Source organism: Propithecus coquereli, unplaced genomic scaffold, assembly GCF_000956105.1.
Source record: "Propithecus coquereli isolate 6110/MARCELLA unplaced genomic scaffold, Pcoq_1.0 Scaffold71, whole genome shotgun sequence".
Taxonomy (NCBI): domain Eukaryota; kingdom Metazoa; phylum Chordata; class Mammalia; order Primates; family Indriidae; genus Propithecus; species Propithecus coquereli.
In genome coordinates this window covers 8,015,123-8,035,421 of record NW_012153174.1, presented here as the reverse complement: position 1 = coordinate 8,035,421, position 20,299 = coordinate 8,015,123, and the positions used below count along the sequence as shown (strand labels likewise).

At 44.4% G+C, this 20,299-nt stretch overlaps 2 protein-coding genes across 3 annotated transcripts in view; one reads left to right on the top strand and one right to left on the bottom strand.

Annotated features, from left to right (window-relative positions):
- The window catches only part of MCM4 (minichromosome maintenance complex component 4), a 15,735-nt gene extending 1,256 nt beyond the window's left edge, over window positions 1-14,479 (bottom strand). The window contains exons 1-15 of the mRNA XM_012661430.1: window positions 14,316-14,479; window positions 13,856-14,020; window positions 13,302-13,465; window positions 13,104-13,205; window positions 12,666-12,761; window positions 12,445-12,540; window positions 11,404-11,542; window positions 8,889-9,109; window positions 6,739-6,859; window positions 4,132-4,391; window positions 3,315-3,680; window positions 2,716-2,843; window positions 1,778-1,985; window positions 1,002-1,230; window positions 288-421 (exon numbers count right to left, since the gene is read on the bottom strand). Of these exons, the coding sequence (XP_012516884.1) occupies window positions 288-421; window positions 1,002-1,230; window positions 1,778-1,985; window positions 2,716-2,843; window positions 3,315-3,680; window positions 4,132-4,391; window positions 6,739-6,859; window positions 8,889-9,109; window positions 11,404-11,542; window positions 12,445-12,540; window positions 12,666-12,761; window positions 13,104-13,205; window positions 13,302-13,465; window positions 13,856-14,020; window positions 14,316-14,385 (2,499 nt within the window). The 5' untranslated portion in view covers window positions 14,386-14,479. The remainder of the gene's footprint in view (window positions 1-287; window positions 422-1,001; window positions 1,231-1,777; window positions 1,986-2,715; window positions 2,844-3,314; window positions 3,681-4,131; window positions 4,392-6,738; window positions 6,860-8,888; window positions 9,110-11,403; window positions 11,543-12,444; window positions 12,541-12,665; window positions 12,762-13,103; window positions 13,206-13,301; window positions 13,466-13,855; window positions 14,021-14,315) is intronic.
- A 733-nt stretch (window positions 14,480-15,212) lies between these two features.
- PRKDC (protein kinase, DNA-activated, catalytic polypeptide) overlaps window positions 15,213-20,299 on the top strand; it is a 158,587-nt gene continuing 153,500 nt past the window's right edge. For both annotated transcript variants that reach the window (XM_012661443.1, XM_012661444.1), the window contains exons 1-7: window positions 15,213-15,366; window positions 16,854-16,930; window positions 17,033-17,125; window positions 18,156-18,230; window positions 18,960-19,068; window positions 19,492-19,604; window positions 19,691-19,790. In XM_012661443.1, the coding sequence (XP_012516897.1) occupies window positions 15,213-15,366; window positions 16,854-16,930; window positions 17,033-17,125; window positions 18,156-18,230; window positions 18,960-19,068; window positions 19,492-19,604; window positions 19,691-19,790 (721 nt within the window). The remainder of the gene's footprint in view (window positions 15,367-16,853; window positions 16,931-17,032; window positions 17,126-18,155; window positions 18,231-18,959; window positions 19,069-19,491; window positions 19,605-19,690; window positions 19,791-20,299) is intronic.

Below are 20,299 nucleotides of genomic sequence, written 5' to 3'. Positions count from 1 at the left end.
GTAGTTCTTTTCACTGAACAACCCATCTTACTTATCCTCAAAAGGGTACCCACATATTTCTTCCTTAATACAAATTTATACATGAAATAACTCTGAAACAGGTATAACAAAATCTTAATTGTGACTATTTCTTCATGATGGGCTTAGGGATAATCTTTTCTTCTTTATTCTTATCTACATTTCTTAAACAATAAAGAAAGAAAGAAAAACATGAGAACGCCCCCCAAAGCAGTATTAAGGGAAAAGAGAAAAACTCTATTAAACAAAAAATACACATGAACACTTACTATGTCAGATTGTCCCCGAATATCTTCAAAAAGTTGCTGGTATTTTAGAGCTGGTGTTTTGCCTTTAGATAAAATAAGTTTTTTCAATGCTTCAGCTAATTCTTCTTTCCGTTTACGAGAAGTGGCACTCATCCCTGATTTTAAAAGAAACCAAGGAAAGTATTTCTGCTATTAGGAAGTGACATATTTCAAATTCCCATAAGTATTCCTTTAGTAGCATTGCTAAGAAAGAAAAGGGGACGTGGCTGAACCCCAGAGCACATTCAAAGCACAATGAGTTTTCAATTCTCTGCTGTTTCACATTTCTGTAAGCCAGTAGCTGTTGCTTTCCTGTGACACACAGTACACATACTCTGTGCAGCAAGCAGTCACTATTTATTAAGAAATGAACTATAAAATGGGCTAATACCATTGCCCAGACAGCAGAGAAAGAAATAGAATCTCCTTAAAACTATATGTTATAGACCAGCTTGGCGAGTGAGAAACATAAATTTAAACAAACAAAAAAAATTATATGCAAAATTCTGTATTTAGTGTAGATTTTTATCAGAAGACTGAGGGGCAACTTTCATCAGATTTTCAAAGGGGTCCTCATCCAAAAGGTTAAGAAGTTCTGCTTCAAATTATTTAATCATTAGTGCAAACCTGACTTATCAACTACTTACATATTTAAATAATATTCGAAAGCTTCTTTGTTCAATGAAAACAACAAACCTGTAGTAAGAATAGATATGTCCACGATGCCAGTGCGGGGATCCGTTGCAGACTGCTTCAGAGCTTCCCGGTGGAGGCGTTTGGCCTCTTCCACATCAATTGCTTCAACTTTGTTTGAGAATCGTACTTTAGCATGGGCTTCTGCTAAGCGGATCAATGATTCTAGCTGTCGAGGGTATGCAGAAACCATCCCTCGGCTACTGCCGATCTTCCTCATGTCTACATAAGCCTAGTGCAGGCAGAAAAACAAAAGCAAAACCCATTGGCGACACTAACTTTAGTTTCATGGTTGAACTTTGAAGTTAGGCTGCCATTAAATAAACTGAACTCCTGCCTGGCTGCCGTGTGGAGGTACTGAGGAGAATCCAAAGGTTAGGCCTGATCCAGGCCTACGAGCTCACTAAGTGGCAGAGACTACACACACAGAACACAGAAATCCTGGGAGAGGATTTCAACATCCAGTGTACGATAACGGCTGGAAATATTCTGACTGGGGAGATATTTGGAAGACTTCTTGGAGAAGGAGGTATCTGAGGTATTGCAGAACAGATGAGCACACGGCGTGGCAGAGGAAAGGGACGTGGCATGTGGGGAAAGGAGCCCGCTGCAATTAGTGCAGAGGGCGAATCGGGGCCAGTCTGAGAAGGTGCTTAGGCACTGATCCTGGTCTACGCCCCTGGCCAGGGCCCCACCTGATGAGGCACAGGAAGGATCACCTAATGCACTCAGAATGCCTTGGCTACAGGCTCAGCAAACTCCTTTCTAGGCCTGGTTACCTCAATGAGAGCCTGGCTGGCTTCCTCGCTCAGCCGAGGTATGATGGTGCTGTGCGCGTAGGCGATGTAGTCCTTCAGCACCGCCATATCCAGCAGCTCCTCCTCCGCCTGCTCCTCGCTCTGGTAGTACAGCGCAACCAGGTGGTGAGCCAGGCGCCTGTCGTAGGCTTCATCCTGAGGGTCCAGCATGAGGAAGATCAAATCAAACCTGAGAAAACAAACAAGTTTTCTTAGTTGGGGCACCAATGCACTCACAAACATTGCGCGAGGACTGCAGACGTGCAGTGAATGTGTGCCTGAAGCCCCCTTGGGAGAATAGGTGTCTTCGCACTGTCCTTAGCGCTTGGGGCCACCCAGGAAATGGCTGGAGACCTAACAGCTGAGTCAAAGAAGTGAGACTTCCCTTGGGGAAATGTTATAATTTTGAAGACTGGAAGATTTGAATGAAACACATTGAACTGCTTTGGAGGAAAAAAACTATTTTGTAAAAAAAGTCAAATAATTAAAATCTAAATTCCATTTATGAAACATACCCAACATTTGAAGTAGTGGGGCTGAAAAAAAGTGAGGGTTACGGGACTGTGCTGTAACAAATTTAATTTTTCAGAACCTTGTGTGGTTCTGCTCTGTGTTGATTCTCGACAGTGGCTTTAAGACTGAAATATGAGCAGTGAGTGACGGCCATCTGAAAAAGATGTTGGGGTGGAATGTCCTAATTGCTTCAAAAAATAAACCATTGTTGATGCTGCCCAGAGTCGGGCAGAGAACATGTCATCCTTGCTATGAAAACCCTTGACTAACCAAATTCAAAACACTTTGCATTAGAATGAAGAGTTTACACAAGCAGTGCTTAATTTTAGTATTTCCTTCTCAATTTCACTCTGAAAAGTCCACAAGTGAGCAAGATAAAAACATGTTTTATAAAAATACTTTAATACCTTGATAATAATGTGTGAGGTAGCTGGATGTTTTCAATGGTAGTTTTTTTAGGATTCCACTGAGACTCAATGGGATTAGCTGCAGCCAGGACAGAGGTGCGTGCGTTGAGCTGACAGACGATCCCAGCCTATCACAGAAAAGCACGGTTAGAAGCCTCTCCCCAACACTGGCAGGAACAGGAGCCATCTTCGCCCGACCTCCCACTCAGCCTGCATCCCTTTGCTACATGGCCGGTACCTAACAGCTGCGTCATCTTCACTCCCACAGTTCCACGACAGCCCTGTCGTCGGAGTCATACCAAAGACAGATGAGTGCACGCTGTTCCCACATCTTTTTTAGAAACCAAACCCCTCGAATGAGCTTTAGGACAAATTCAGCTTCCATGAATACCATGTCAGTGGGTTAGTACAGCAGAAAAGACAAAAGAGGATACCTTATAGAAAATACTTAGGCACTGAGCTGAAATCTGATATGAGAAGTACTTACCAGTTTCCCCAAGTTGGAACCAGGGTAACAGCATGGTTCCAGAGACACTGTATTTCAAGGATCCACACATCTTAAATGTGTCTGTGTTCACACAGGAGAGAATGCGACTCACCTTTGCAATGGAGAGAGTCTGCTGTTCCATGACTTCGTGCAGCACAGACCTCGTACTTTCATTCATCTTGTCGAACTCATCGATACAGCAGATGCCGTTGTCACTCAGGACAAGGGCCCCGGTCTGCAGGACCAGCTGCTTTGTCTCGGGGTCTTTCATCACATACGCAGTGAGGCCGACTGCGCTGGAGCCCTTCCCAGAGGTGTACTGGCCCCTGGGCACCAGGTTGTACACGTACTGCAGCAGCTGGGATTTGCTGGTGCCCGGGTCGCCACACAGCAGAATGTTGACCTCAGCACGGAATTTGCCCCTTCCCGTGTGACTGAAATCCTTCCTTGTTCCGCCAAAGAGCTGAAGCAAGATTCCCTGAACAAACACACAAAGCATATCTAAACATCCACTTACCGCAGGTGGACTCAGATTTAAACTTTAGAGGTACGGTTCCATTCTATAAGAACTACGATTAGGAAATGCAGGAAGGTAAAAAAGGCATGTGAAAGTGCTTTGATATGCTCTAAGTCATCACTGGCCAATTTATATGTACATGAGCACACACCATCACACCAGCACTCGGGCCACGTAAACCCTTATTCTGAACCTGCACGGCCTCTTCTCATGTTTAGAAACAGAAGTTCAGTGCAGAGATGAGGACATAGATAATCAAGCTGTGATTTTCCTCAACCAAGGACCAAGCCAGGGTGTCAACAGTTTGCTCGATCCAACAGGCAAGAGATCATATCCTTTATGGGGGTGGAAGTTGATACTATTTGATCCCAAAGAACTAAATCCCAAGTCCCAGTTGAAGATCCATCATTACCTTCTTTATATCCTCATGTTCGTAAATGCTTGGAGCTAAGGCTGAAGCAAGTCTCTCATAAATGTCTGGCTTCCTGGAAAGTTCCTTAAGCAATTCCACACGTTTTTCTGAAAAAAGTTTCTGTTCTGCTTCTTCGTCAAGGCCATGCAGACGTTTTGCATCCGTTTTTCGATAATGAATGACGTCAATGTGGGTTTTGTAGACAGACTTCACATTACTCACTCTGGGATTGACTCGAATAGGCACCGCTCGATAGATGCCTGAGGGAATAAGCACGATGTGCTTTTACCTTCCCGAATCCTCCTGAGGAACTCAGCAACCCCCAGGGACAGCAGGCAGCACCAAGGAGATCAAGGTGCTCCAGCTGCTGGCTGGCCCTCGTGGAGGTGAGAGCTGCTGCCCACCTGATGAAGCAGGGAGATGGTGGCAGGAGAGGGGCAAGTGGAGAGCACCCAGGCTGCTGCAAATAGCAGACCTGAAAAGACGTGACTGTGACCACTTGTTAGCAATGACCTCAGGCAGCTGTGTGAGCACAACCGCACCACATACAGTTGTTTCGAGGGAAAAATGACATTACTCTGCTTCTAAGCTCAATGCCCCGTTCATGGGTGTGTTCAATAAGTAGTAGTTTCATTTCCCTAAGCTGAGTGTACAGAATCTGCTTAGCACTTATTTGACTGGAACAAAATGCTAAAATCCCACACGAAAAACTTGGAAAGAAAGGAAATCCCAAAAGTCTTCTAAAAAAATCACTCATAAGTTATTTCATAGACAGTAATAGTCTATCGCATCAAAGGTGAAGGAAAAAAATGACAATTTTCTGTTAACAATAAAGGTGTTTCTGGGCAAATGGCTGTGCCCTGCCCTGTTTTCTAAAGAATGTAATTCAAGGACATGAAATGAAGTAGATGAATGACGAACACCTTGAAGCACACCAACTCACCCATTCTCCTAGAAGGAAGATTTCCCACACTGAGGTCTGACATCTTTTTTGGATTTCAAACTATAAGCCTTCAACAGTCGATTCCATTTCCTGCTGCTTTTTAATGAAAAAGCCCAACGTTTCCCTTATACCTGTCACAATACAATGGCATAGACCACTGTCCTTTTGTTTATTTAACAGGTCAATGTAATTCTTGCTTAACACATAAAAACTGGCTGGGTGCGGCAGCTCACATCCTTAATCCCAGCACTTTGGAAGGCCGAGGCAGGAGGACTGCTTGAGGCCAGGAGTTCAATACCAACCTGGGCAACATAGTGAGACCCTGTCTCTACGGAAAATTAAAAAATAAAATAGCCTGGTATGGTGGTACACACCTGTAGTCCCAGTTACTTGGGAGGCTGAGGTGGGAGGATTCTTTGAGCCCAGGAGTTGGAGGTTGCAGTGAGCTATGTTGATGCCACTGCACTCTATCCGGGGTGACAGAGTGAGACTGTCTCACAAAAACAAAAAAAATCCACAAAAAAACCAAACGTAAAACCCAGTTTATATATAACATTCTTAGAATACACGCTAGATTATTCATGACTGTGAGACATACTAAGGATGGATGATTATGCAGAAAGTGGCCTGGCATGATTTGTCTCACACGGCAGCATTGATGAAACTTACTTTACAGCTAGGTAGCATTTTCCACAGCTCCCTTCCCCAAATACTTTAACATGAATCATCCCATTAACTCTGCTTTGCAGTTGAGACTAAAACATCGAATTAAATACTTTATCAAAGGTTACAGGTTGGCAGAACTGGGACTGAGCATCTCATTAACCTAAGACTACTTTCTTTAAAATTTTCAATTACTACATGTACTTTTACAACTTAAGATTGCTGATGACAGGTGCTGGACTTCACCCTGGGGAAGAAACAGGATGAGAACTGCCCATGGGGCTGCGTGCCCAGGCCCTCCCTGGATGAGTCCCCACCCCGCCTGTCCGTGAAGAGCAATGCCACCATCACCGCCTCCCCCAAGTCAAAATCCCCTGTAGCCCAGAGCGTCGCGAGGAGACTGCCATACTCATGTGGGGCGTGGAAGGGGCATCTCGGCAGGAAGAGGAGAGGCTCTGGATCCTGGCGCCATGACTCAGCGTGGCACCTGCGCTGCAGCCAACCCCCCGTCCCTGAACCTCAGCTTCTGAGCATGGAAACAGGCGCTCTAATCCATTCTCCTCTATGGTGAACAAATGCTAACCCTTAGCTGAACCTTTGGGAATTAAATAGAAAATTATTTAAACTCCAGAGTTAGTGATACTGCTCTGAGCTGCTGGCATAACTCAAATCTTACCAATCCAGCCTTGTCTGAAGCTGCTCTTTCGACGCCAGCCTATTGATTTGGGATGCACATGTAGCTCTGTGATGCCGAGATAGCCAGAGGCAAGTGACCACAAGGACCTTGAGTTCCAAAATCCAAGTTCAGGGAGAACTGAAAGATTTCATACTGCTGGGCCACGGGACTAAGTAAAAAGGTGGTGGTAAAGCAGGGATATATGCCATGGTCACAAAGACCTGCACTGACAACTAGAGGAAGAACTAGCCTTGTTCCAACAAATTCACGAATGAGTCTAAGAACTCGCTGAAGAGTGGCATCGAAAGCAAACCTATATTCTTACCTGTAACGTTCACTCTGTCCCCAGGTTGAACCTTGTCAACCAGATCATTATGAGCAAAAAGAACAACAGTGTGAGGCGTCTGCCCTGCAGGCATGTCCTCGGGAGACTCTTGCAGTTTGATCTGAAAGAAGAACAGAGAAAGTGTGGGGACCGCATCTGCATGTCTCCGTGCTGCTTGGAGATAGCTGTATCTGATTCCTAGCAGCTTCAATTCTTTTTAGAAAAATCTGGTTTTGTTTTTTGAGACAGGGTCTTGCTCTGTCACCCAGGCTAGAGTGCCGTGGTGTCATCATAGCTCACAGCAACCTCAAACTTCTGGGCTTGAGCAATCCTCCTGCCTCAGCCTCCCGAGTAGCTCAGACTATAGGCATGCACCACCATGCCTGGCTAATTTTTCTACTCGTTGTAGAGACGGAGTCTCGCTCTTGCTCAGGCTGGTCTCAAACTCCTGGCCTCACGTGATCTTCCTGCCTCGGCCTGAAAAATCTGCTTTTAATAGATGTGGACACAGGTTTTGTAAGGATGCTGTTTATTTAACATTCCCATCTTGGGGACAGGAGGTGATTTATGTGATTCTGGTTTCTGCTGTGTAAGACTGTACTGCATCTCTCCGCATAAATGTTTGTCCACATGTCTAATTATTTTGTTAGAAGTTACTTCTAGATTTCCCGGGTGAAGCAGCGCACACCTTTAAGGTTTGCTGTTAGGTACTTCTGTGCATCTCACAAATACCTGTGGCCCTGTCTATATCCACCCACCTAACAGGTGTCTGCTGAGCACCTGCCACATGCCGGACCCTGTTCTAGGTGTTGAGGACTCCACAGTGAACAAAGTTCCCCCACCTCACAGAGTCGGGGCACAGAGAGTACAGACAAATGAGCAGTAAGATCTAACAGTGACAAATGAGGCAGACAAAAACAAAGCAGGGTAGAGAGTTTGGGGACCTGTGGTGGGGGGAGTACAGTAGATGCTTTCCATAGAGCAAGGTCAGGCAAGGCCTTTCAAACCAGGCGGCCTCTCAGTGAGGTCTAAGGATGCTCGGGCTTTCATTCTAAGCCAGCTGGGGAGTCTGAGTCTACAAGCTCCTGCGGAGTAGGGCCTCTGCTTTTCTATCTCCAGCCTTTAGCACTGCTTAATGCTCCACCTAACATTAAAGAAATTGTTGGAACTTTGCAACTTAAGAAACTTAAATCTTGAGCCAGGTGTGGTGGCTCATGTCTGTAATCCCAAAACTTTGGGAAGTGAAGGCAAGAGCATCACTGCTTGAGGCCAGGAGTTGGCGAACAGCCTGGACAACAGAGCAAGATCCTAGCTCTAAAAAAAATAAAAATAAAAAATTAGCCAGGCACGGTGGTATACACCTGTAGTTTTAGCTACTTGGGAAAACTGAGGCAGGAGGATCACTTGAGCCCAGGAGTTTGAGGCTGCAGTGAGCTATGATCACGCTACTGCACTCCAGCCTGGGAACAAAGTAAGAATGTCTCAAAAAAATTAAATCCTATCCTCCTACATAAACTTCTACACTGCTACAATCATAGTAAATGAATGATTTTCTGCCTCTCCCTTATTTCTACATGTCACTTTAATAACTTCATCTTAAAATTTTCATGATTAAAGACATATAATAGGTCAAACTTACTAGACAATAAAATTTATGATAAAAACTTTAGAAAATTTTCTCCATCTATCCAGTGGAACACTTACAAAATGCCCAAGTAATTCTGATCTCAAATGTTTTATATACGTGTATCTAACTTACCTTAAACATTATATAATCTCAAATATTTCCCATAAAAACATCTCATGTTAAATTTGATTGAATAAATCAAAAAGTAGGCTAATTTGATCTGTTAACTTATAAATGACCGAAACTTTTAGGATGTTTACAGTGGGAAAGGTGTTTTTCCTTAGGAAGAATTTCAGGCCCTGAAGATGCAGTGCTCACGTGCAATGGATAGAGACACTGTCCCCAAGCCGGGGCCTTAGTGTGCTCTGTGCAGAACAACCTGAGGAGGGTGGAGGCAGCCGACTGCCATTCAGGAAGCATGGCTAGGGCCTCTGATGAGTTACACTGGCTGTCTGAGGACTCAGACACAGGCAGGACACAGGTGAATGTGGTGCCCTGGGAGCCCGCCCAAGCCCAGGCGCACCATCTGCTTGTCGGAGAAGAGGGAGCGGTTGTGGATGATTGCCATGCTGTGGGTGGTGTGGCAGTGCCCGCAAGCGCTGGGTTCGGCGATGCGGCCGCGGTCAATCTCCACCCGGGTGGTGTGGGCACACACTTGGCACTGGAAGAAGGCCTCCTGCATCTCGGGGATCAGCTGGGAAGTCCTGATCACCATGCCACTGATGGTGATGAGCTGGTCAATGTCTATGAGGGGAGAGTGAGTTAGCTTGTCCAGCAGCCATGCCCACAGCCCAGCCAGGTCTGGGCCTGCTGTCAAGCCAGTCCCCCCTGACCCACGGTGCAGCGGTGCTGGGGACAGCTGGGGTCACTGGCAGGCACTGTGGCCCAGGCACCGACAATGAGTTGGTTACCCTAGGATCTGGCCTAGGATGCCCTTGCGGCATCCAGCCTGCCTTCCTCTCAAGCCATGGACCTCTGGCCCTTTCTTCCTCAGGACTTCTGTCTAGTAGATAGCCCACCATCTGCACCCACCTGCCTTGGTGGCTCCATTTCTGGGCATCAGAGGAGAAGCTCAGTGCTTTTGCATATCCTGTCCCCAGCTCCCACCTTGATTGACAGGCCACCTGTAACCTGCTGTCTCGTGTGAAAAGCCAGATGGCTTGAACTCAGTGTGTGTGACCTTGGGATTCCCTTAGCCTCTCTGTGCCTCATTTTGCCTCCTCTGCGGAATGGGGAAATGAAAGCACCTATCTCATTGCTGAGGACCGAGCGAGTCAGTATACCTCAAGCCTAATGAGACAGCCCCTGGCAGAAGAAAAGCACTGCACACCCTGGACAATCTCACTAGCCACACAAAGCAGCCCTTACGCAGTCTTATTTTTCACTCTCGCTCATGCTTCCTGTATAATTTGGACCTTTTCTGCCATAATTTTTCTCCTTTGAAGATCATACTGCTCCCAACTAGTTTCTGCTGCTGGTTTCAAACCAGTTACCCTGTTCTGGGTAATCAACAAAACACAGCCTGTGCTTGGCCACTGCTGGCCTTAAAGCTCACCCCAGCCTGCCAGCACTCACAGCTGATGCACAAGGCCTTTAGAATTTGATCCTGTCTTTCTTCCACCTACTTATAAATCTTCTTTGCCTTCCTCCCTATTGATCCTTCTCTTACCTTAAAATGCAACTTGATAACTTTTGAAATCAGTTCACTACTCCAATCAAATAGCCCTCTACCTCATCCAGCGTCTGCACCAGAACCTCCCAATCACAGAAATGAGGTCAGGAGCCATTTTCACAAGAGGAAAGAACTACACTTCTTCAGTAAACAGTGAAGTCAAACACTTTTCCATGTTTACTGACTATATCCTACATTTTTTGTGCCTTTAACACATTCATCTACAGAGGCCTTTATTACTTTTTTTTTTTTTTAGAGACAAGGTCTCACTCTGTTGCCCAGGCTGGAGTGCAGTGGCACTACCACGGCTCACTGCAGCCTCCATCTCCTGGGCGCAAGTGATCCTCCTACCTCAGCCTCCCAAAGCACTGGGAATACAGGGCTGAGCCACTGTGCCCGGCCAATTTTTAACAGCTTTTATACCTCAATCTTCATACATGGCAAATACTATGTTTGTCCTGTATTTCCACTCCCATGGCTACTGTCCAGGTTAGGACCCTGATGCCCCACACCCAAACTACCATTCAAGTCTACTAACCTACTTCAATATACAGGATACCCTAAAAGCACTGTGAACTTCAAGAGCTGCATTCTCTGCCAACCTCAGAGCAAAAAAAAAAAAAAAAAGAGCTGCGAAATCTTTCTCTTCAAAAGTGTCAATGGCTCCTTATTGACTTTTGGAATAAAAATGTAGATCCTTTAAGTTGGTGTTCAAAGCTCTTCAGGACCTAGGCTTCCCAGCAGACATCCTCCCAAACGTCCTCTTCAGCTACCCATGTCATTTATCATCTACACAGCAGCACTGTCTGCCTCCTTGCTTCTGCCTATATCCCCGCTTTCTGTTGTCTACAGCAAATGCCCCCAAGCTTGCTTTCCAAATCCTGTGATCCAGACCTCCCTGTCACGGTGACCTTTTCCCACACAGGCCTGGCACTCTGCCCGCTCCTGGGCTGAGACATCTCCTGCCCTGTTCTTCTGCCTTATCTTTTATTTACTTCCCAAACTAGATTTCTTTCTTAAGCTCAAGGGCACGGATCATATTTTGTATTTATTTTCTACAGTGACTCTAAGAAAATGTCTACCTAATAAAATAAGTGTAGACATATATTTGGGTAAGTTCATCTTAAGGTAGAGGATCATAAAGTCACAATATCTTTTATATTAGACATTTCAGTTAAATCAAAAAGGTATGGGGGTTCATAAGTACATAGTTGCTCAATCTGTACTATTTTGTTAACTCGTAATCCATCACTGCCACTACCACAACCACCACCAATTCTTTTAAAGTTCCTTTATGAAATAAAGTTTTATTTATTTTAATGTAAGGCATTGTCTTTATATGAGAGGAATACTATTAATACATTACCTTCTGGATTCAGGTTTCTCATATTCTTAGTCTTCAACGCATTAAATGGTCTTACTTGAATCTGATGTTCTAAAATTGAGTCAGGGTAACGCTCAAAAAAGATCTCATTGACAGCCATATCAAAAGTTGGGATAACTTCCTGTAAAAATGAATATAAAGATGCCAAGCTATGTTTGTATTCCTATCTTTGAGTTAAATATAACAAAGCATTTCATATCAGCAAAGCATAAAAACAAAATAACGCGGCATACTCCCATAGCATTACCCCACAGAATCACACACATACTGCTTCCAAACTTAGGCACCACTACACGTTCTAATTTGGGTTAAATATGATAATATACGTGAAAGTGCCTTCCTGCTGTATGGTACTGGTGTATTTCATGCTTTCGATCAGTAAGGGAAAGGATTTTAAACTCATACTTTCATTCTTCTTTTTCCTCCATAATGAAATGATACCAAAATAAATTCAATCATCCTTATTTTATTCAAATTTATTAATATATGGGTCTCATTTTACAAATGAAGAAACAGCTTTGGGGAGGCTAAGGAACTTAACCAAGGTTATGCAGCTAGTAATCAGCAAAGCCAAGATTCAAAACCCAAGTCTGCTTCCAAACCCTATACCCAGAGTCAATATAGCTGATATTTAATTAATAAAAACTGACCTTAGATCTAGAAGAAAAAGATTATAGCATAGCTAATATATTCTGCTAAAGATGGCAGAAAGCGTGCAATGCATTTAAAATATTTCCACTTAAGATAACTTACTTCATGAAACCCAAGAAGCTATCATTTGTAAGATCCACCATTATTTTATATGAGAAACGCCGCCAATTAAACTACAACATGCCATTGACAATATACATCCCAATTGCTAGAACATTAAAGTGTGAAAAGATGTTCATGTTAAAGGAGATAAAACACGGTTTTCTTAAAATAGTGTTTATGTATATTCTGTTTCCAAGGAAATTTTGCTATGCAGAAACATTCCTTCTAGATAGCTACTGACATTCATCAAGGTCAAAGACAAATTCTTACCTGTGGGTAGGAGATGAGCTGTCTGTACAAATTTTTGTCAAACGATTTTATGTGTTCACAGTTTACATTTAAAAATGGCTCCCCAATAACATTAATCTGTAAGATAAAATGAACAAGTTATACTTTACTAATTTTATTATTTTAAAATACATAACTTGGGGGATGGGGAAAGAAAAAAAAACACACATAACTTGAATTTATAGGTAAGAAACTCTGATTACCTCCCCGAGTCGTTGCATGTACAGCGGTTCAGTGAGATCTATGCCAACATTCTCTTCTTCCTTAGCCAAAGGGTCAGTGAAATGCTGAAGAAATCTCTTGAGGGAGAGAGAATACATTAAGCTAAATGCATTTGGGAACAGGTGACTATTCAAAATACAAAAAGTTATGAGTATGTCATTATCTAGAGAGGGACAATAAATAATATTTCTCAACATTTTCAGTGCCCTAAAGCAGAGGTCCCCAACCTATGGTGAGTTGTATAATTATTTCATTATGTATTACAATGGAATAATAATAGAAATAAAGTGCACAATAAGTGTAATGCGCTTGAATCATCCCAAAACCATCCCCCCCTTCCCCTATCCGTGGAAAAATTGTCTTCCATGAAAACAGTCCCTGGTGCCAAAAAGGCATGAATTCTAACACATACACCTCACCTGAAAATTTTCTTTGCATGTTGCCACATTTACATCCGTTCCCCAGATCACAAGTTTTTGGCCTAGAGACTGCTCACTGGCCACTATGTCTTCTGCTGCTGCCTACACAGAAAAATATGACAGAATCACGTCCATGGGATTTATCCATTTGATTTCCCAAACGGTGCTTTCAGGAGACTGCACATGCTGTGTACTCACCCCATCAGACTGCAGATCCACCTGCAGACTCTTCCGCACAGAGCCCAGGTCAGGCCTCTGCCTCACGGGTGTGCCCCTAACACCACTCCTCGGGGTTCCCTCTACCCTAGAGCTGGGAGTGCCATAGGTCAGTGGTGAACTAACATCAAAGTCAAGAGGAATAGCTGTAAAAACAAAATCCGAAAGTTTACAATGAAACTCTGGCGGCACATCAAACCCGAAACTACAGCACGCTGTCTGTGGGTCTGTCATCTAATTGCGGTAGCAAGCAGTATTTACTGCAACCTGTGGTGGCTGAGGATTCTGAGGGCTATTAAATGTTCTGTGAAGAGAAAAAAAAAAAAGCACAAGAAAAGTTGCCGCTCCTGCTCACCAAGTCCTCACTGCGTACTGGTCTCTGAGTCCCTTCCCCAGCTTTGGGAAGAACACAGCCACCCGGGGACGGAGGGAATGCTTTAGGCGGATGTAAATCACCTGCGTCAAACCAGCAACACCGGCTGGCTGCGGCACCAGCTGCGGACAACCACACACAACCTAGACGTCCGGAAACGCACCTGAGGGGCGCATCTGGGGAGGGCTGGAGAATAACGCGTCCTGCGCCGCAGGGCTCTGCAGGTCCGCTCCCGGCGAGGTCGGCAGGGACTGCAGCTCTCCGGTGGAGGTGGAGTCCTCGCCTCTACGTCTCTGAGACGGAGGTGACCTGACGTCCTCGCTTCGAGCTGTGTCACACCGAAAAGAAAAGACAGCTATCAACCCAGTTTGGCCTTACTAGGTTTGTCCATCTCTTGAGACAGTCTGATTTGTACTGAACAAACCCGACGCGACCCAACCCTGCCGGGGCAAATGGGCAGGGCACGTTTTACCCGCGGATTAAGCAGCACACCGGCCGAGGCGGAGAGGAGCGGCCAGCGCCGCCCGCGCGGAGCCCGGGCTAGCAGCCGGGCGGCGGAAGGCGGAAGAGCGGAGCCGGGGCTCCCGGGCGAGACCCGCTGGGGCGAGGGGTGGGGGACTCACGCGTCTGGGCTGGGGTGGCTCGTCCGCGCCGGCTACTGCGGCGGCTCGGGGTCGATGCGGGGGACGACATGGTGCTCAGGCTGTCTGCGCAACAACAGGCTCGCGCCGCGCCCTCTCCGCCGCGCGGTTACTGGGGAGAAGCGGCCTCCTTCAGACGCCCGCGGGCTGCGGTCCACCTGGCGGGTCGCGCTCCCCAGCTGCACAGGCGAGACCAAAAGTTCCCGCCAGCGGCACGGTTGACACCGCCCCCGGTGGCGCCTCACCAATCACAGCAGCGCTCTCGCGTGGCTCCGCCTCCGGCAGGCGCCACTGCGCGCCGCCGGGGGGGACTGAGCAACCCCGCCCTGCGGAAAACAGGGACTCCAGGCCGCTCTGCCCCCCCTCGGTTCAGATGGTCTGGTCCCCCACGCGGCCGCATTTTCGCGGGAAATCTGGGGAGTTGGACCGGACCATGTTCTTGGAGGTGTGTTCCTCACTGCAGCGCTGAGAATACACTTCTCTACCCCTTAAGCATTTTTTTTACTTATAAAGACATTTCAAATGCATCTTTCACTCTTTATCGAGGAACAAGCTTGTAGATCTTGCCTCAGGCCCCGGCTTGTTTTTTTCTGCCTCTGGCACTCAGCCCAGCCCTACACCAGATAGCTCCCTGTTTCCGCGGTGAAGCCGTTGCACTCGTTTCTCCTTACGTGTTGACGTGTGCATGCTGAGGGTGTGTGTGATACATTCACAAGTCTGCCAGTACGTCGGTACGGGTCACAGCGGGCCCTTTCTCCAGGAAGGTCCCCCCCCCCGGCAAGAGCCTGTGGACGGTTCCCGCCGCGCGAGCCCCGCCCCGCGCCCCGCGGTACTTCCGGGCCCGGGCCGAGCACGCGCATGCGCGGCGGATTTGCTGTCATGGCGGGCTCCGGCGCGGGCGTGCAGGGCGGCCTGCGGCAGCTGCAGGAATGCCTGTCCTCCGCCGAGCGCGGCTGCGCTGCCTCGGCCGCTTATCAACTGATCCGCGGCCTGGGGCAAGAATGCGTGCTGAGCACCAGCCCCACGGTGCTGGGTGGGTACCGTCCCGGGCTGGGCCGCCTGTGGCCTCCCGGCTTTCTGAATTGTGGAGTCGGGCAGCCCAGCGTGACTCCTCCGTGGGCGTAGTTGACAGTATTTTTAAGTCCAGCGGTTAGATCTTGGGGAGATGTCTGTGGATGTGTATAAAAAGTGATTTGTCATACTGCGTTTTTTCTCCTAGCATCAGAGAAAAGGTGTTTTAAAACCAAAGTTGGTGAAAATTACCCCAAATTTGGCAATCATTGTTATCCAAAATGGGGGAAGAGGACAAGAGAAAGTATTTTCTTTCACCTTTATTTCACCTAAACCCACCACCAGTACCTTTTCTAGACCCTTATATTTGCTGTTCCTACTTTGTGAAGAATTGCAGAACTATAACTTAAAAATCATAATGTCCTCTTTTAACTTTTTAGCAATGCCTGTATGGGAATTTTTTTTCTCTTTATGGTAAAAGTGCCGATTTTCAGCATTTTAAAATTTAAACATTTCATTGCGTGAAAAGACTTGTATTCCTTTTATAGAACAAATATGCAGACCTCCTCTGGAGGGCGTGCCCTCTTAATAGCTAGGTGAGATTTTCTTCCTAAGAGGTCAGTGCTGAATAGAAATAACGTTGCTTTCTATCCTCAGGGTTTCAAAGTTAGAATTCATTTTTGTTCATTTGATAACTTGTTTCTAAAGCAGTTCCAAGTGTACTCTCAATGTGTTATACAATATATGTCCTTTCACTTGAAATATTATAGGGGAGTGTATTAGTTTCCTCTTGCTGCTGTAGCATTTACCACAACCTTAGTGGTTTGAAACAACCCAGGTTTGTCAATCTTACAGTTCTTTAGTCAGACAGGGGTCTTCGCAAGCTAGTACCAAAGTATCAGTGCAGGGCTGTTTTCCTTTCTGAAGGCTCTAGAGGGGGAATCCATTTCCTTATTCATTCAGGTTTTAGGACTAAGGTCCCTGTTTCTCTGCTGGTGTCCCTTGCTTCTAGAAGCTGTCAACTTTCCTTGGGTGACAGCCCCTTCCTCCATCTTCAAAGCCAAGCCCTCTCATGAGAGGTTTGGAATCTCCTGCTTTCTCATCTTCCCTTTTTCTCTGACTCTTCTTGCAGCCCCTCCTTTTAAGGGCCCATGTGGTTACATCGTATGCTCTGGATAATCCAGTATGATCTCTCCATTTTGAGGTTAGCTGATTGGCTACCTTAATTCCACCTGCAACCTTAATTTCCTTTTGCTATGTAAAGTTAGCATATTCACAGGGGTGACATCAGGGATTAGGGCGCAAGCATCTTTGGGGACCATTCTGCCAACCACATCCCTGTGGAACATCACCTAGAATTTTATGCTTTTCATATTTTAATGCAGCAGCCTTAAGGGTAGTGTTTTATCACTTAGAAGACTGCCTTGAAAATCATGCACCTCTTTTAAGGGTGGTTTATGAAATTCGTCTTGGCACTCTATTAACTTGTTTTTTGTTGTTGTTTTTCAGCATTACAGACTTCCTTAGTTTTTTCCAGAGATTTTGGTTTGCTTGTATTTGTTCGGAAATCACTCAGCATTGATGAAGTAAGTTGAAAATTTTCATCTTGCTTTTCTTGTATATTCCTTTATGTTGGAGTGATTTATTCTTACCCATATTATTGACTATGTGTATGTCTTTTGTTACAGTTTCGTGACTGTAGAGAAGAAATCCTAAAATTTTTATGTATTTTCTTAGAAAAAATTGGTCAGCAGATCGAGCCTTACTCTCTTGATATTAAGGTAAAGTGGAAAAAACATATTTCATGCTATATCAATATTTAGTTTATCTTATGGCGCAAGGAATTTGGGTTTTTATTTTATTTATGCCTTTCTCATTGGGGAGTTTTCTTATTTATACTTGATTGTGTTAGAAATGAAGTGGGCTATTCCTTTTTTTTTTCCTTTGAGACAGGGTCCCACCCTGTCACCCATGCTGGAGTGCAGTGGCTCAATCATAGCTCACTACAACCTCAAATTCCTGGGCTCAAGCTATCTTCCTAGCTAAGCCTGCCTCCCAAGTAGCTAGGATTACAGGTGCACATCACCACACCCAGCTAATTTTTAAATTTTTTTTATTTGTGGAGATGGGGTCTCACTCTGTTACCCAGGCTAGTCTTGAACTCCTACCCTCAAGTAATCCTCCCACCTTGGCCTCCCAAAATGCTGGGATTACAGGCGTGACCCACCATGTTCAGTTCTGTTTTTTTGGTTCTTGTTGATATTCTTACCTTGGCATGTTGCATCAATGTTTTTAATAACTTTTAATCTATACATTTACATATTCTAATGTTATACTTTTAATAGCTAGATACTAAATTTTATTATGTCATATGTTGGTATTGCTTCTCTCAGATGTAGCTTTTTTTTTTTTTTTTGAGACAGATTCTCACTTTGTTGCCCAGGCTAGAGTGCCATGGCATCAGCCTAGCTCACAGCAACCTCAAACTCCTGGGCTCAAGCAATCCTACTGCCTCAGCCTCCCGAGTAGCTGGGACTACAGGCATGCGCCACCATGCCCGGCTAATTTTTTCTATATATTTTTAGCTGTCCAATTAATTTCTTTCTATTTTTGGTAGAGACGGGGTCTCGCTCTTGCTCAGGCTGGTCTCAAACTCCTGAGCTCAAACAATCCGCCCGCCTCAGCCTCCCAGAGTGCTAGGATTACAGGCGTGAGCCACCGCGCCCGGCCTCAGATATAGTTTTAGCTATAATCGATACTTAGTTTTTATATCTTACTGATGATTTTGGTATGTCTCCTTTTAAAACCTAGAATACTTGTACCAGTGTTTATACAAAAGATAGAGCTGCTAAATGTAAAATTCCAGCCCTGGATCTTCTTATTAAGGTAATTTTATATTTCTAAGTCCATGTATTTTACATTAGAGCTATAATTTAGAAAGCAGAGTTTTGGGTGAGATTTCTGGGGGAGGATAGGATCAAATCACATTGATGTATGGGTAAGATAACACATTTTCCAACCATCACCTGACAATACCCTGGTATTTTGTTCTTAGACCCTTCTGTATGGTAAAAGGAGAATTTTGTGTTGTGAGGGGAATGAAGGGGAAAAATAACTAAGGCATTTGCTGCTCTTCCAATCACCCTTACTGCTTTTGGCAAAACCTAATGCTATTAAGAATTGCCAAAAGATTACCTTGTTTCTGAGTTTTTTCCTGAAACCTCAGCAGTGGGAATGGGTCTGCATGTTGCATTTAAGTGGTTGTTGGGGCTCTCTCTCACCCATGTCTCTGTCTCTTTTTGCATCTGTATTTTAGAATTCCTTCAGGTCATTGGTCCTTGGTCTTGAGTGCCTCTGGGAGAATGGTTCTAGTCATGTTATGGGTTTCTTAGGAAGGTAAAATTAAGTCTAGACTACCCTTCCCCTTGTGTTCTTCCACCACCCACTTTAACCCCTAACTTCCAAATAATCTGGATAGATACGAGTTTTGAGAGGCCAGGTATAAATCCCCAAGAGATATCCGATTCTGAAACTTTGCTGTCTACAGGTGCACTGAGATACAGAAAGCCTTTTCTTTAGTTTTCTTCTTAGAAAATGCTGTTTGTATTCTTTTAGTTACTTCAGACTTTGAGAAGTTCTAGACTTATGGATGACTTTAAAATTGGAGAATTATTTACTAAATTTTATGGAGAACTTGCAGTGAAAACCAAAATACCAGATACAGGTGAGATGCGTTTAAATGTTATTTTCAAGTATTTTAGCAAATTAACATGAACAAATTATTAGTGTAAGACTTAGGTTTCCTTTACCAAGGTCTTTATATGTTTTACAGATGAATCCTTTTTGCTGAAAACAAACCAAAATGGAAACAAATGAAAACAATATGTTAAGACTTCTGTTTTTTAAAATGTTAATCTTTACAAAATGATTCCTTTAAATAGAAAACTCACAACACATGTCAAATATTAAGTAATAGATTTGCATAAAACTTACTGGGAAAGATTTTAGTATGCCATATTTTGTATGTCTTATTGTGAAATTAACTTTGAACTAAACATCCTCTCGTTTTCTTATTTATACATTTTTATTTTTCTAACTTATTTAAATGTAGTTTTAGGTCTTCATTTGTTTAAAATTTATTTTTCAGTCTTAGAAAAAGTATATGAGCTCGTAGGAGTATTAGGAGAAGTTCATCCCAGTGAGATGATAAATAATTCAGAAAACCTGTTCCGGGCTTTTTTGGGTGAACTTAAGACCCAGGTATGACGAATTTTATGATATTCTGCTTCCATAGACTTGTTGTATTTTTCTATTTTAATGATACCATCTTAAAACTTTCCTGTTAGATGACGTCAGCAGTAAGAGAGCCCAAGCTACCTGTTGTGGCAGGATGTCTGAAGGGGTTGTCTTCACTTCTGTGCAACTTCACTAAGTCCATGGAAGAAGGTATTGCTTGGCTTCACCTGATTTTCTTTCTCTATTCAAAAGCTCTAAGTCTAACAAGAATGGCATGTTTATTTTTTGAACTTTTAAACCAATTGTGAATTTACATGCAGTAGTGAGATGTAATCCAGAGAGGCCTGTACGCCCTATCCAGTTTCCTCTGCTGATGACGTCTTTCACTAAGCACAGTAGCACAACTGGGCATCAGCGTTGATGCCGTCCACTGACCTTCGTCAGAACTTACCACTTTTACGTGCATCTGTTTGTGTGTGTGTACTTACTTCTATGCACGTCTCTCACACCTGTAGGTTTGTGTATGTGCCACTAGTTACTGAGCAGATTCATCACCACAAGGGGCTCTTGTGCTACCCTTTTATGTCCATAGTTAGAGTAGTTATATACCATAGTTATATGACCTCCCATCCTCCTAATCCATCTCCATCTGTAGTTTTGTCATTTCAAGAATGTTATACAAATGGGCTCAGTATGTAACTTTTTTTTTTTTTTTTTTG